Raw genomic sequence first — 15,574 nt, 5'->3', positions numbered from 1 at the left:
CCCTCCCCCCCAATAGCTAGCAATCCAAAACAGTCCAGTGGAGCCTGAGCGGTGGGTGTTGCCTTCTGACACACTTCCGGTGATGTCAGGGGGTGTGGCACATGCAAATGAGTTATGCAAATGAGTTGTGCTAATGAGCTCCTGCACCTCTTTTTCTACGAAATGACCCCTGGAAATAGTGCAAATGGTCCCATCAGAGACTTTATTTTTTCCCCCCAAACGGTATTTATTGAGATGATATCCACCAACATAAAACACAAGGATTCCACCTATATTACATTTGGTATCTGCTCTAAAGAGAAGGTTGGTGCACAGCGGAGGAGGGAAGAACATAGACGTAGCATCAATCATGCCCTTGCACTGCTGAGTTGATAGCATGCACCGCTAATCATGGTTGGTCCTCCCCCACCCATATCAAGCCACCCTTTTTCTACTGAGTGGAGGGCTAACCCCACACTTTGTCTGGTGCTGTTCCCAGCTCCAGATTAGTGATGTGGGTCATGGTGGGCTTTGTGGGCTGCCCCAGATTTGGGGGGGTCTACTTTGGATTCTCTGTCCTTGCCCTTCCCAATGTAGCTGCGCTCTCCATGGTATCAACAACGGAACAAAACCAAGGAATGTCCACAAGCCAGGGACTCATGTCCAGTATTTCTGTCTCCATGCTTGTTCCTAATCGTCTGCATCTAGACTTCACCCCAACCTCAAAGCTGACTCTCATTGGTGGTAGCTTAGTCAGCACCTCCTTCTATGATGCTATACAACCCATTTCGTTTTGGTTATCCGAGCCAAAATTCAGCAGAAAGTTTTCAGGTTTTCCAGTGTAAAAAGCACAAACCCCCTGCCCATAAGTCAGAACATCTCCTTCCAGCTCCACCAATTCATATATAAAATGGTATGCTCCCTCTAAGCTGCGGAGTCTTGCAATGTTCCCTCTAAGCTGTGGAGTCTTGTGAGCAACAATTCTACTTTGTGAGCAACTGGCATCAAAGTTGTGAGCGAGTGGTTTGGCTGCTGCATCAGTTAGGTTACTCGGAGCCCTCCTTCCTGAGCTGAGACAAAAATGTGTGAGCCAGAGGCTAAAAAACTGTAGCTCACACGAACTCAGCTTAGAGGGAACACTGCTTGTGAGCAAAGATTCTACTTTATGAGCTACTTGCATTAAAGTGGTGAGCGAGCAATTTGGCTACTGCATACGTTAGTTTGCTCTGCAGCCAGCCTTACTGAGCTAAGGCAAAAATTTGTGAGCCGGAGGCTAAAAAACCATGAGCTAGCTCACACTAACTCTGCTTAGGGGGAACACTGTATGTGATTACTGTCCCAGAGAAGAAACATATGTCTTCATTGTCACAGTATCCCCAAAGGAGCACTTTCTTTGATCCCATGGATGAAAATGGTCACCTAAAAGTCGACACAGCACACAGGGATGGTTTTTGGAAGAATGCCAAAGCTCCCCCCCCTTCCTATTTTTCCTTCAACCAGTTCTCTGTATAGCCCCTTCCTGGTCTCTGGATCTTTGTCACACTAGAATGATATAGAATGTTGGGGACTGGCTTTTTATCACTGGCTCCCTTAGCAAGGAAGGGTCAAAAGATTTCAGAGCAGTTATGTAATCATCCAGAGAGGTCCGATAAACTCGGAGACTGCTTTTCTGCTAAAATCTTATTCGATGCATCCATGAAAACATTATGCAATATCCAATAGAAACCGCAAGATTAAAATGGTGAGAAGTCAAACAGACGGCAGCGACTCATGCCGTTTAGTAGACGGAGAAAGCTTTGGTGTTTAAACATGTATTCACCTGGCAGCAGGAAGGAAGCAAAGAAATGTTTTCTTTTCCTGCTTGGCCTGCTTCTTGGCCCCAAGTTGTTCTGAGACAATTAAAAATTCAATTGTTTATTGTGTGGATATTGGAAAAATGTTGTAAAAAAATTAAGTTATAGAAAAAAAATTCAATTTAGATTCTCGTTAGGGAAGGGATTATCAGACAGCTACTTCCTGCTCTTTTTAAATCCCCCCCCCCGTGTCTATTGGAAACTGCAAGATGAGCTATAGTGGGATCCTGACCAATGCTCCCTCTAAGCTGTGCAGTCTTGTGAGCAAAAATTCTACTTTGTCGGCTACTGGCATTAAAGCTGTGAGCGAGCGATTTGGCTGCTGCATACATTAGTTTGCTCTGCAACCATCCTTCCTGAGCGGAGACAAAAATGTGTGAGCTGGAGATTAAAAAACTGTGAGCTAGCTCACACTAACTGAGCTTAGAGGGAACACTGATCCAGACACAATAGGAAGATGTTTCCTGGCTTTAGGCAGGTCACACCAAACAGGGCTTCAGAAGAAGATAACTGCTTTATTAGTGATTCCAATACTAAAGAACACGTGTATAGCTTGTGTCAGGAATGGCCGTCAATATTAAGGGCCTCTGACTTATAGTGATATCAAACATCCCCCCCCCCCATTGAGCTGGAGCCAATGATTATAGTTCGCGCGTGGGGGCAAAAGCAAGCAAGCAGGCACAGTGAAAAGCCGTTACTTTCCCAGCAGAGTAAAAGCAGCTGGAGACTACAAGGTCAAGCCAGAGATAGCCCACGGTAGCTGGACAGGGAAGAGTTGAGAACGAGGAGGAAGGCACCCCTCCACATTCCAGACTCATGACAGGGCGACCTGACAGAGGGTAGCATGAATCAGAATACCGTCTCCTCCCCCTACTTACATATGCTTCCTGGAACGTATGCATGGCACCCAAGGGCATGCATTCCTGACTGTGATCTGAAATGTTGGGGGGGTGGGGGAAGCAGTGTGTTCACATTCCGGTTACCCTGCATAAGATGGGTAGGGTTGTCAGCCTGCGGGCGGGGTCGTGAGCCAGTTTGGTGTAGTGGTTAAGTGCGCGGACTCTAATCTGGGAGAGCCGGGTTTGATTCCCCACTCCTCCACTTGCACCTGCGGGATGACCTTGGGCAAGCCATAGTTCTGATAAGTGCTGTTCTTGAAAAAGAGCAGTTTCTGTCAGAGCTCTCTTCCAGGGCTCTTTTTGTAGCAGGAACTCCTTTGGATATTAGGCCACACACCCCTAATGTAGCCAATCCTCCAAGAGACAGAGCTCTTCTTACAGGAGCTACTGTAAGCTCTTGGAGGATTGGCTACATTAGGAGGGTGTCGCTTAATATGCAAATGAGTACCTGCTACAAAAAGAGCCCTGCTCAGCCCCACCTACCTCACAGGGTGTCTGTTGTGGGGAGGGGAAGGGAGATGAGTTTGTAAGCCGCTCTGAGACTCCAAGTGAAGGGCGGGGTATAAATCCAATCTCTTCTCTTCTTCTGGAATTACAGCTGATCTCTGAACGACAGACACCAGTTGCCCTGGAGAAAATGGCTGTTTCGGAGGGTGGGCTCTATGGCATTATACACTACTGAGGTCCCTCCCCTCCCCAAACCCTGCCCTCCCCTGGGTCCACCCCCCAAATCTCCAGAAATTTCTGAGACTGGAGTTGGCCACCCAAATGGAGTCAGTGCATTCATTGGAGGAGGGTACATTCAACAAAGAGCAAATCCTCTTTAACTGTGAGATGGAGCAGAATTAGTTTAGTAATTCATCAAACTGTTCATTCAGCTGATCAGGTATGGGTCGCAATTAGGATTGATCATTTCTCACCTGTGTATGCATATACCTCAGTTTTTCTTGTTTTCCGTTTCTGTGGGTTTGGGCCTTCTTTTTTAAAAAAGAACATTCATTTAGAGCGGGGGGAAGTGGTCATAAGCAGTGTTCCCTCTAAGCTGAGTGAGTGTGAGCTAGCTTACAGTTTTTTTAGCCTCCGGCTCACACGTTTTTGTCTTAGCTCAGGAAGTGTGGCTCCAGAGCAAACTAATTTATGCAGGAGCCAAATGGCTCGTTCACAGCTTTACTGCCGGTAGCTCACAAAGTAGACTTTTTGCTCACAACACAGCTTAGAGGGAGCATTGGTCATAAGGGGAGAAAGGGGGGGGGACACCAACCAGAGACAAGGAAAGGAAAAAAATTAAGAAAAGAAAAAAGAACATTACAAAGTTTACAGGTTTTGCAGAGTTGTTTCAGGGCTATGCTTGTCCCCCCTTCCCAGAGCTGTCCTGTGCAATGACCCAGAGATGACCCTCACGCCTGTCAACTTCCCCTTGGACACATTTAAGCTCTGCATCCAGAAGACGGCCATTCGAAGGGTGCCGGGGGAGTCTTTCCACTCGCTCCGCAGCTTGGAGTTCCTCTGGATGCCCTATAACTCTCTGGCGAGTCTCAGCGTGACGAACTTCCGAGGACTCCGGAGGCTACATGAGCTGAGACTGGAAGGGAATGACCTGGCCTCATTCCCTTGGGAAGCCCTTCTGAGCATGCCCCAGCTGCGGCTACTGGATCTCCACAACAACGAACTGGTCTCCATACCAGCCGAAGCCGCCCAGTACGTCAAGAACCTCACGTTCCTCGATCTTTCGAGCAATAAGCTGGCGACGCTTCCTCACGCGCTTATTGCGGTCTGGTCCAACCTCCAGGCGCTCCCTTACTTCCCCAACGACAATTCCAAGATCATCTTAGGTAAGGAATTTAATTAGGAGAATAGGGGAAATGGAACTCTGCGCGTGAATCTCGTTGTCATCTGCCAACCCTTTCTGAGCTAACGCTGGCCACTTTTATGCTCAAGAAGGTTGACCGTTGGAGCGTTTAACTGCCTGAGGCATCCCACCTCCAGGATAGACCAGCTGTTGTTTCCCTGTATGAGTTGCTGTTCTGTCTGTGCCTCCTCAGGCATTTGTTCGCAGTCTCTGCATTGGAAGGGACTGAGTGATCCAGGACTCAAGTGAAAAATGAGCAACAGGAATAATAGCGGGGGTGTAGGGTGTCCTCAAAAGTGGTGGCAGTGGTGGGAGATAACCAGGGCTATTTTTGGGCAGGAACGCACAGGAACGGAGTTCTGGCTAGCTCCTGAGTTGGCTACGCCCAGCAGGAACTCATTAGCATAATAGGCCACACCCAACAGCAGAAACTCATTAGGATTGGCTATGTTAGGGGTGTGTGGCCTAACTTGCAAAGGAGTTCCTGCTACAAGAAAAGGCCCTGGGTTTTGACAACAAACAGGGTAAACAGAATAAGATGCAAAAGGTGGGTGTGGCTGGATGACCACACTTCTGGTAACATGGGGGTGTGGCCCAATATGCTAATGAGCTGTGTTGTCAGGGGTGTGGCCTAATATGCTTATGAGTTTCTGCTGTTGGGTCTATTATGCTAATGAGTTCCTGCTGGACTTTTTCTACAAAAGGAGCCCTGGAGATAACATGTCGGTTTGCCATACAATGTGCACAGAGCTACAATTGTACGGTTGCTTATTATTCTAACAGACAGTTTGGTGTAGGGGTTAGGAGCGCAGACTCTCTCTTTTTTTTTTTGGTTAAAAACTTTTATTTTCTTGGATATTTTCAAACAATTTAACATAATTTTTGGTCAACCAATTATCCCATTTACCCTCCCTCCCCCAAATGGCTTCCCGCAATGCGTCTCCCTTTTGTCCCATAAAATCAGTAATTCTCAAGATAACATCAATTAACTTAATATTGCTCTAAACACAGTAAATTTTGTTTCACATCCCAGTTTTTTTCTAAGTACATTTTAAAGTCACTCCATTCCTCAAAAAATTCTTGGTCTTCTTTGCTATTCAACTTTCTAGTTATTTTATCCATTTCTGCCATGAACAGAACTTTTTGTATCTAGTCTTCTATTTCTGGTATTTTTTCTTGTTTCCAGCATTGCGCATAAACCATTCTTGCAGTTGTTATCAAATACCAGAACATAGTCTTTTTCATTACGTTTACTTCTTCCATTTTAAGTCCTAAGAGCAGAATTTCAGGTGCCTTCTTGAAAGAACATTTCAGTATCTTTTGCATTTCGCAGTGGACTTTCGTCCAGAAGTCCACAGCTTTTTCACATGTCCACCACATATGGTAAAATGAGCCCTTGTGTTTTTTACATTTCCAGCATTTACTAGACATATTCTGATTCATATTTGCTATTTTCTTAGGCGTCATGTACCATCTATACATCATTTTATAAAAATTTTCTCTTACATTGGTACAGGTCGATATTTTTATAGAATTTTTCCACAAATATTCCCATGATTCTATTGTCACTTCCTTATTCATGTTAATTGCCCATTTTATCATTTGCCTTTTACAGTTTCGTCTTCAGTATACCATTTCAACAATATTTTATACATATTAGAAATCATTTTCCTTCCTCCACTTTCCCAAACAGTTTCTACTTCATTTCTGTCCGCTCTAAAACCATAATTTTTCTTATCTGCTTTAAAAATATCATAAATCTGCATATATTTCAATCAACCATAGTTATATGCGCAGACTCTAATCTGGGAGAACCGAGCTTGATTCCTCACTCCTCCACATGCAGCTGCTGGTGTGACCTGGGGTCAGTCACAAGTTCTTTCAGAGCTATTCTCTCATGAGCCGTTCTTGAAAGAGCTCTCTCAGCCACACCTACCACACAGGGTGTCTGTTGTGGGGAGGGGAAGGGAAAGGAGATTGTGAGCCGCTCTGAGACTCCTTTGGGTAGTGACCGGAGGGGTATAAATCCAATCTTTTCTTTACTTTGTCTAATGAGCTTCCCTCAAATAAGTCCCTGTTCCAGCAACCAGGTATCCCAAAGCATTCTGAATTTTTGGGAACATCTGGAACTTTGAGAACAGGTAGGGGCTACTGCCACAACATGGCTGCCATGAGAGCAAGTGTCCTCTCATGGGGAAGCTGCTGTTTCTGAATGAATGCTTCTGGAAGAAGAAGAGAAGAGATTGGACTTATACCCCGCTCTTCACTACCTGAAAGAGTCTCAGAGTGGCTTACAATCCCCTTCCCTCCTCCTCCCTACAACAGACACCCTGTGAGGTATCTTGAGAACTGCCCTTGAGAGAGCAGCTCTGAAAGAACTTGTGACTAACCCAAGGTCACACCAGCAGCTGTAAGTGGAGGAGTGGGGAATCAAACCCAGTTCTCCCAGATCAGAGTCTGCGCTCTTAACCACTACACCAAACTGGCCCAAAGGTGATGCCTTCTGGGGTATTTTGAAGTAGGAAAGACAGGATTAGCTCTTGGCTTTCGAGAAGAAGGAAGTGGGTACTAGGGAACATATAGTGGGCATCATGGGCCCCCATGGATACCACACTGGGGACCGCTGATCTAAAGTAGCTCCAAGAAGGAGGTTCTACAACAGACCCAGGCAGATGATTCATCTGGGTCTTTGAGGTGGTGCTGCTCTGAACACATTTTACAAGGCCACCTGCTTCTTCTGTCGCAAGATTGCGTTGCCGGCTCATGTTCTTTGACAATTACGTCACTCCCACGTGTTTCTGCAGTAAAGTCAGTCTATTGAATTTAGCCATCAACCTTACCTCTATCAAAGTTGAATGTTGTAATGGTGCTGTTGGTCCCGGTTTGCAGTTGACCGCTGCCACTTGGGATGTTTGGCCTATCCTCCAAAGTGTTTGCAGTTTGAACCAGTTTGGTGTCATCTTATCCCTACTGTTTCAGATTCGCCTTTCCCCTGCTCATGCCTAAGCAGTGTGCTTAAGGAAAGGGGAGCGGATAAGTGCAAGTGTGACCAATGGAACTTGCCAGTCTCTTGAGCTGGGCCCATAAATTCTGCATGTTAGATGAAGGGCAAAGATAGGCAATTCTAGCCATCTTTCCTCCCTCCTGGCAACAGCAGAAGTCTAAAGAGACTCAGCACTTGGAAGGGGTAGGGGTATTGTCCAATTTTCCCTTCACATGACTTGGGCCCCGGTCACACGGAGCATTGCTAGAGAGACAGAAGATAGGCGGATTTTCCGGGCATGATCTCACCGCCACATCTGGGAAGTGTAGAGCTCCCGTGGCTCACCCAAGGCTTCAGTCCGAAGATGCGCCGTAAAAAACTAGTACCTCCGAGGTACTAGTTTCTGGAAACTGCGGGGCAAGGGCGGGCGTCAGATCACGTTTCCGGTGTTAGCTCGTGGCATCCGGTGCCCGCCCATGTCCTGTCCGAAAAGTGTTTTTTTTTTTGTGAAGTCTCCACGGGTGCGCACAAGCACCCAACGGCGCATGCGAACACTTGGGTTAAAAATACAACACAACCCCCGCGGCGCCGCTTCTTTGCCGCGCCGCAGGAGTGAGGTATGATCGGCACCTCCCCCGAACCACGGGACGTCGGTGGGAAGTCGGGTGGGACGTTTGATCTGGCTGCCGTGCGGTAGTTCACTCCGGGGCAAACAGCCACGCCTCCCCCCGCAATATCCGGCCTGTGTGACCGGGGCCTAGGAAGACCAAACCCATGGCTGAATCTTGCAGAAAGTTCCCCATTTTTTAAAACTCATATTCACTTTGTGAATCATTTCATAAATGAAGAGCTGGATAGAGAAGACTCTGCAAAATAGACAAAAACACGTCTAATGTGTAATCAATATGTAAGTATGACCCCCTGTGGTATCTTTGTTCTGCCACACGTGGGCTTTTGGCGGTGCCTGGCCCTCAGTTTGCCTATTTGAGGGCGACCAGGTTGAGGAACTTTTCCATCATGGCCCCAGCCTGCTGGGATGCTTCGTCTGTGGAGACGCAGGCCCTGAGTTCCGCAGGATGTGCAAGACAAAGCTAGTTCACCAGGTATTCCACAAACATAATTTTGGTGGACTGTACCATCAACACAGCTGCAGTGGCTCAAGTGGTTAAGATGCTGAACTGCAGGCTGTGGAAGGTCAGTAGTTCAGCAGTTCGAGACCTGGGTGCCGCATGATGGAGTGAGCTCCCGTCTCTAGTTCCAGCTCCTGCCAACCTAGCAGTTCGAAAGCAAGAAATTGCAAGTAGATAAATAGGTACCACTTCAGTGGGAAGGGAACAGCGTTCCGTGTGCCTTGGTGTTTAGTCATGCCGGCCACATGACCACGGGAATGTCTTCGGACAGTGCTGGCTCTTCGGCTTTGAAACGGAGATGAGCACCGCAACCCTAGAGTCGGACTCGACTGGCTTTCGAGCAAGGGAACCTTTACCTTTACCTTTACCATCAACACTGTTGATATTTTATGCCCAAAGCATTAATTTGTGTTTACTGAGTTTTTAATTGGATTTTTATTGAAATTATGGTTTTATTATTGCTACTGTATTGCTATGTTAGCCACTCCAAGCCCACCTCTGGGGGAGGGGCAGGATAAAAATCTAATAAAATAAACAGTTCAACTGTGCCATTTGGGTAAATCATAGTCTTTGCTATTGTACCATCCCATACCATCCCAATTTTGTGCTGATGGATTTATTTATTTATTTATCCTTCGACTTGATATACCGCCCTAACCCCCGTAGGGGTCTCTGGGCGGTTTACAATTCTTGGGTGCTAGTCACCTATATCGACCCTAACTACGGCCACACATTGGTACAAGGGAGGGGGGATTTCCCTACCGACACCCTGGTGAAAGCATTTAATCCACAGTTCTCACATTATCTTACAAGGATGTCATGTGGCTGGCTTGCAGGGTGTCTGAAGGTGATGGAATGCATCTCCTGAACATAAGCAGGGAAGACCTGCGGAATTTAAAAAAAAAATCAACATTTCATTTATACCCCACTTTTCTCCCCAGACCCAAGGTGGCTTACAACATTCCCCCTTTCTCCATTTAATCCTCACAACAACCCTGTCAGGTAGTTTTTGTGGTACATTGGGGATTCAAAAACTGTGACTGATTTCCCACAAGCAGCTGTGCCACCCTCACTCTTCCCTTCCCCCCCATTGTATTCGTCAATTTCCCACTACTTGCTGCGCGGCCGCATTTAGACTCGCAGCATCCCCCGATTTCCCCCGCGTGTTCTAGATCCTTGTTTTTTGAGATCGAGAAGACGAGAGGAAAATTGGGGGATGCTGTGGGTCAAAATGCAGCCACACAGCAAGTAGTGGGAAATTGACGAATAGAATCGGGGGAAAGGGAAGAGCGAGGACGGTGCAGCCGCTTGTGGGAAATCGGTCTGTGTCTCCCAGATCCTAGTCTGACACTCTAACAACTACACTGTGTTAGCGGAAGTCCTCTTGTGGAGGATTTATCCACTAGCCCAAATCCGTTTTATATACAACGGGGGCTTATTCTGAGTTCTTGTGACCAATTGTATACAGAGATCAGAACCAGAAAAGACACTCCTTTCTCTCCTTTAGAAAGAGACAACACCACACTGGATGTTTAAAGAATAAATGTTGTCTTTACTAAATAGTATTGAAATTCACATGCATACAAATAAACAGATTCGTTCACACACACTCACAAGTTCCTTTAGATGGAGTAGAAGTAGAAGCATTCAGTATATAGACTAACTTGGAGGTAATACACAGAGGGGTAGCGGTTGATACTTATCTGATCCAGGAAATAGAGTTGGTCTTCTCAACGAAGAAAGCGGGAACAAAAGATCTCACCAGAGGGATTCTATGCCACACTGATGGACTCAGCCACTACGTGTGGGTTTCTTGGATGCGCATTCCAAGAAGGCTATATGAGAATTACCTGTAGCAGAGCTTCAGTTGCCTAGGTGTGTGGGGGAAAGTCTAGCTAGCTGGGTTTGCTAGCCGGCACAACTTAGTTACAGGGTGGGGGGGGATGACTAGCTAGCGAGGCACAAAAGGTGTGCAACACCTTTTAAAACCTGGCTTTTGGGGCTGGCCTCTGGGCCAACCTCTTACCTTTAGTCCGTCCTCTGTCCTACACCTATTGGGCAGGGAGATGTGACGTGTCTACCTAGAGGGAGTGGAGCAATATTCAAATTCTAACCCTAACCTCAATGGGACCATTTGGTCAAGGTGTGAAAGCTACATTGCCATGGAAACCCTTTTGATGTAGATCTGTTGGCTTGCTCCTGGAGAAGTAAACAGGATGTCTTCTCTGTTGATATGCAAACCAGTGGATGGGTTACGTTTTATCCAGAGATCCATCAATGGTGGTGAAGTTGTTGTTTGTAAGAGTCCTTGTGGCTGAGCGTAATGGAGAATGCCTCCTCTTTCCCAAGGCAGTTTGGGTAGGTATGTGTGTCCTCATTAGCATGTTGATGCAAGCAGCACACTGGCACATCATCTTGCAGTCAGACTACACAGCATTCCCAAACCTATACACACAGATGCAAATACAGTTCATACACATAAGCAATTGCACAATACAGCTGAAATACATTTATAAGCACAGCTTGCCAACAACTGTGCAGCTCTCTGTTTCATCCAGCTCTCTGTTGGTCCATCCAAAGCAGAATCTTGGGTAGTGGCTCAGTGGTAGAGTTCCTCCTTGGCATGTAGGAGATCCCAGGTTTGATCCCTGCAATCTCCAGTAAGAAGCGGGTCATGGGTGATGTGAAGACCTCTGCTTGAGACCTTGAAGAGCCTACTGCCAGTTTGAGTAGACAATACTTTTGATGGACCAAGGCTCTGACTCAGTATAAGGCAGCTCCATGTGGCTTCATGTGTATGTAGCAGTCAACTGAATGCCCCTGGAAAACTTCTATGCAGGTCATGAAGGCAACCATCCTCTGTGTCACTTCTGTCGAGTATCCAGAGGTACACTGCCTCCAAGCCTGGAGATTTTGCTTTGCTTTCACGACAACAGACTTTCTCACCACCAGTTTCTCAAGTTCTTTTGAAAAACCCCACCCAAGTGGGCTGATGTCTAGGTCAGTCCCAAGATTTGCCCACCTGGTCCCTTCCTTCTTCCTGTAAACTGCCAGAAAGGCAGCAACTATTTCAATGTTTTTGATATCCTCTGTTACCATTTTCCCTTGCTAGCTGGTCCACAGCTTCTCTGTTTCTTAAAACTATTAATTTCTAATAACTAGTCTTTTTTTTGCCAGATACCATGAGGTTTCTCTCTGTGTTGATGTTTACAGAATGTACATACCAAAGGTGCAACATGGGGTAAATATATAAGAAACTCTGCTGAAGTGGTCCATGTGTCCGTTGCTTAAGAATCAGGTGGCACAGTCCCATTACTTGCCACGAGCATACATCACTGGCAAAGCTGGACGTTGGTGAGGAGTCCTGCAGACAATAACATCTGCCTCTACCCACCTCAAAGACGCTGCTCATTTTCTCCAGCAGCCAAAAACATTTGCCTAGCTAGGCTAGATCAGTTGCTACTGGAGCAAACTGATCAATGGCTTCCTTAAGAAGACACCTGCCACTGATGAATAGGCTGAGATGGTATGGGGGCAGAGGCCATGTTCCTGCTGCTACATTTGAGGATTTGTAGATGGTGCAATGCAGGACTTTTCTTTTTTGGGGGGCGAAGAGGTGCTGGAGCTCTCAAGAGGGATATGAAGTTTCCAATCTGTATAGCAAAAAATTCATGAACTTTTAAACATTTTTAAAAGAATTGTGTCCAGGGGTCATTTCCTGCAGGAGCGCACAGGAGCAGAGCTCCGGCAGTAAAGACCCCAGGGGGTGGGCACATGCAACAAGCCCCGTCCCCTGCTCCCAGCAGCCCCAGGCCACGAGGAGCAAGAAGCAGCCCTCCTTCTTTCCTTCTCTCCCTTTCCCTCCTTATTTCCTTCTCTCCCTCTTTCTTTCTCTCCTTCCCTCCTTATTTCCTTCTCTTTCTTTCTCTCCTTCCCTCCTTCTCTTTCTTTCTCTCCTTCCCTCCTTATTTCCTTCTCTTTTCTCCTCCCTTCCCTCCTTATTTCCTTCTCTTTTCTCCTTCCCTCCTTATTTCCTTCTCTTTTCTCCTTCCTTCCTTCTCTTTTTCCCTTCCTTCCCTTCCTTCCTTCCTTCCTGCCTGCCTGCCTGCCTGCCTGCCTGCCTGCACAGATCTGTGCGTACCCTCCTCCCAGCTAGCATTCCAAAACAGTCCAGTGGCACCTTTAAGGCCAAGGTTTATTCAGGTACAAGCTCTCCCTCCTCTGCGAGGACAGATCTGCACATCATCCCCTCCCCATAGCTAGCAACCCAAAACAGTCCAGTGGAGCCTGAGTGGTGGGTGTTGCCTTCTGACACACTTCCAGTGATGTCAGGGGGTGTGGCATGTGCAAATGAGTTATGCTAATGAGTTACGCTAATGAGCTCCCGCACCTCTTTTTCTACGAAAGGACCCCTGATTGTGTCAAAGAGGTTCTGGAACTCTGTTCTGGTATTCCTCCAGAAAAGAAGGCCTGGTGCAATGTCTAGAGTTGCCAGTTCTGGGTTGGGAAATACCCGGAGATTTTGGGGGTGGAGCTTGAGGGCAGCAGCGTTTGGGGGAGGGAGGGACTTCGGTGGGATATAATGGCACAGAGTCTGCCTTCCAAAGGGGCAATTTCCTCCAGGGGAACTGATCTCTGTCGCCTGGAGATCAGTTGCAATCCCAGAAGATCTCCAGCGAACAGCTGGGAACTTTAAATGAGAGACAGGAAGGGGAACAATTGGAGGACTATCGCACCTTGGGCTGTCAATGGAAAGGATTGTGTTTCTTCTCTTCATTGTGGATTACGAGTCTCTTTCGGATTCCCAGCAAGCAGACACTGTGATATTAGTTGTTCTTTTTGTGGATTATGAGTCCCTTTTGGGTAACCAGTAGAAATACTTTGGGCTCAACAGCTAGCCGGGCTTATGAAGTCTGGAAATTTTGGACTGGGCACTTCCCCCTACAGCAACAATCACACTGCATTTCTCTTGCACGCAGCCCCCCCCCAGTTTCTTAAGTATGGAAGCCTCTTTTAATCAGAAAGCATACATGCTGACTTCCGGTACTTCTAGGCTGCTTTTCTGGTGAAATTGACTCCAGAAGATTTCAAACGACACAGTAAAGGTAAAGGTTCCCTTTCTCAAAAGCCAGTCGAGTCCAACTCTAGGGTTGCGGTGCTCATCTCCGTTTCAAAGCCGAAGAGCCAGCGCTGTCCGAAGACGTTTCCGTGATCATGTGGCCGGCATGACTAAACACCAAGGTGCATGGAACGCTGTTACCTTCCCACCGAAGTGGTACCTATTTATCTACTTGCAATTTCTTGCTTTCGAACTGCTAGGTTGGCAGGAGCTGGAACTAGAGACGGGAGCTCACTCCGTCATGCGGCACCCGGGTCTCGAACTGCTGAACTACTGACCTTCCACAGCCTGCAGTTCAGCGTCTTAACCACTTGAGCCACTTAACTGGTGAAATTGCCTCTAGAAGATTTCAAACGACACAGTACAATCCCCAAAACACACAATTGTGGTGTGTACTCCCAGCTTCTAGAAATTAAACTCACCCACGACTTGATTCTACTTCTTAAATTTTTTACCTCACAGACCGCGATCCTCCTATTTTTTCAAGAACTTGACTGCCCTTTTGAATTTGCAGTCCGGTTGCCAACAGCCATCATTAATTCTGGCGGGAAAGCATTCTGTGTGACAATGGAGGTGGCTTCTTTAGCCACTCAAGAATCCTATGAGTTAGGATCGACCAACAGCTAGTCACTCATCGGAACTTTGTGGCTGAATGGAGAATTAAGTGAACCTGGGATTCCAGCATCCAAGCCATTAGAAACGGTGAAAAACAAAACGATCCTGTCTACTCCTCTGAACTCCGCGCGGATTCACGCTTTCTCATAAGACTGCCTGTGTCTTTGACAGACGTTGACATGAAGATATAAACAGACTCAGTGGGTGCGTTCAGATGGGGCATTTGCAACAGAATAGGTGCCGGTTGCAATCGGTGAACTTACCGGTGTTCACACGTAGAACATCTGCCTTCCGTTGTAGAGTCACTTCAGTTTGGAAGCCCGAGGCTTCCGATTTTCACCCACCATTTTTTTTTAGGTTGCCGATATGCGCTTGGGTGAAGCTTCGCCCTGGCGTTTTTTTTTTTTTTTAAAGAAAAGGCCCTTAGTTTAACGTTTCGGAGGAGTCTGGGACTTCAGGGAGGCCAGTTTGGTCTTTAAACTTTAAAGGTAAGTCCTTACCTTTAAACTTTAAATGTAATACGGGGTGTTTTGCGCATGTGTGAAGATCGCCATTCTGTGGATGGCTGCCTATGCGCATGCTCAAACTGAGTTTAAAAAAAACAACGCTGACACCCGCAGCATGTGAACGGGCATACAGCGATGGGGAGGGAAGTAAGTGTGATCACGTTTCAGCCGGCATAAACTGCACCGGGTCCAACCGCTACAGTTTATGCCGGCTGAAACGCCCCGTCTGAACGCACCCAGTATGTGGGAGTAGTTGGATTATGATCTGACTAGACTTAGAATCAGACCCCCCACTCTTTAAATCAGTTTGTGCTGTGACTTTGGGCTGGTCGCATTCTCTCAACTGGATCTGCCTCCCTGGGTTGTTATGAGGATAAAATGAGGGAGAACTGGGCACACCTTGAGTTCCTCAGAGGAACAGTGTGATAAAAATGGACTAGACGGGGAAAGACTGGGATTAGGGTGGCAAACTTGGTCTGTGCACATCTATTTATTCATCTAATTAATCTTTTATCCCACCCTGCCGAGGCATGTTCAGGGCAGCTTACATAGAGATAGCTGGACAAATAAAACAGGAAGTTGAATAAAATCACACTGAATAAAGAGATAAAAGCATTACATAAGTGCTAGTGCCGTCATGT

The 15,574-nt window shown here is 46.8% G+C and overlaps 1 protein-coding gene across 1 annotated transcript in view; it reads left to right on the top strand.

Moving 5' to 3' along the window:
- The window catches only part of LRIT1 (leucine-rich repeat, immunoglobulin-like and transmembrane domains 1), a 29,739-nt gene that overhangs the window by 2,446 nt on the left and 11,719 nt on the right, over positions 1 to 15,574 (top strand). The window contains exon 2 of the mRNA XM_015416776.1: positions 4,097 to 4,563. Within this exon, the coding sequence (XP_015272262.1) occupies positions 4,097 to 4,563 (467 nt within the window). The remainder of the gene's footprint in view (positions 1 to 4,096; positions 4,564 to 15,574) is intronic.

The sequence above is a fragment of the Gekko japonicus genome, unplaced genomic scaffold, assembly GCF_001447785.1.
Source record: "Gekko japonicus isolate JY-2015 unplaced genomic scaffold, Gekko_japonicus_V1.1 scaffold2881, whole genome shotgun sequence".
NCBI lineage: Eukaryota > Metazoa > Chordata > Lepidosauria > Squamata > Gekkonidae > Gekko > Gekko japonicus.
This window is presented reverse-complemented; position numbering and strand designations above follow the sequence as displayed.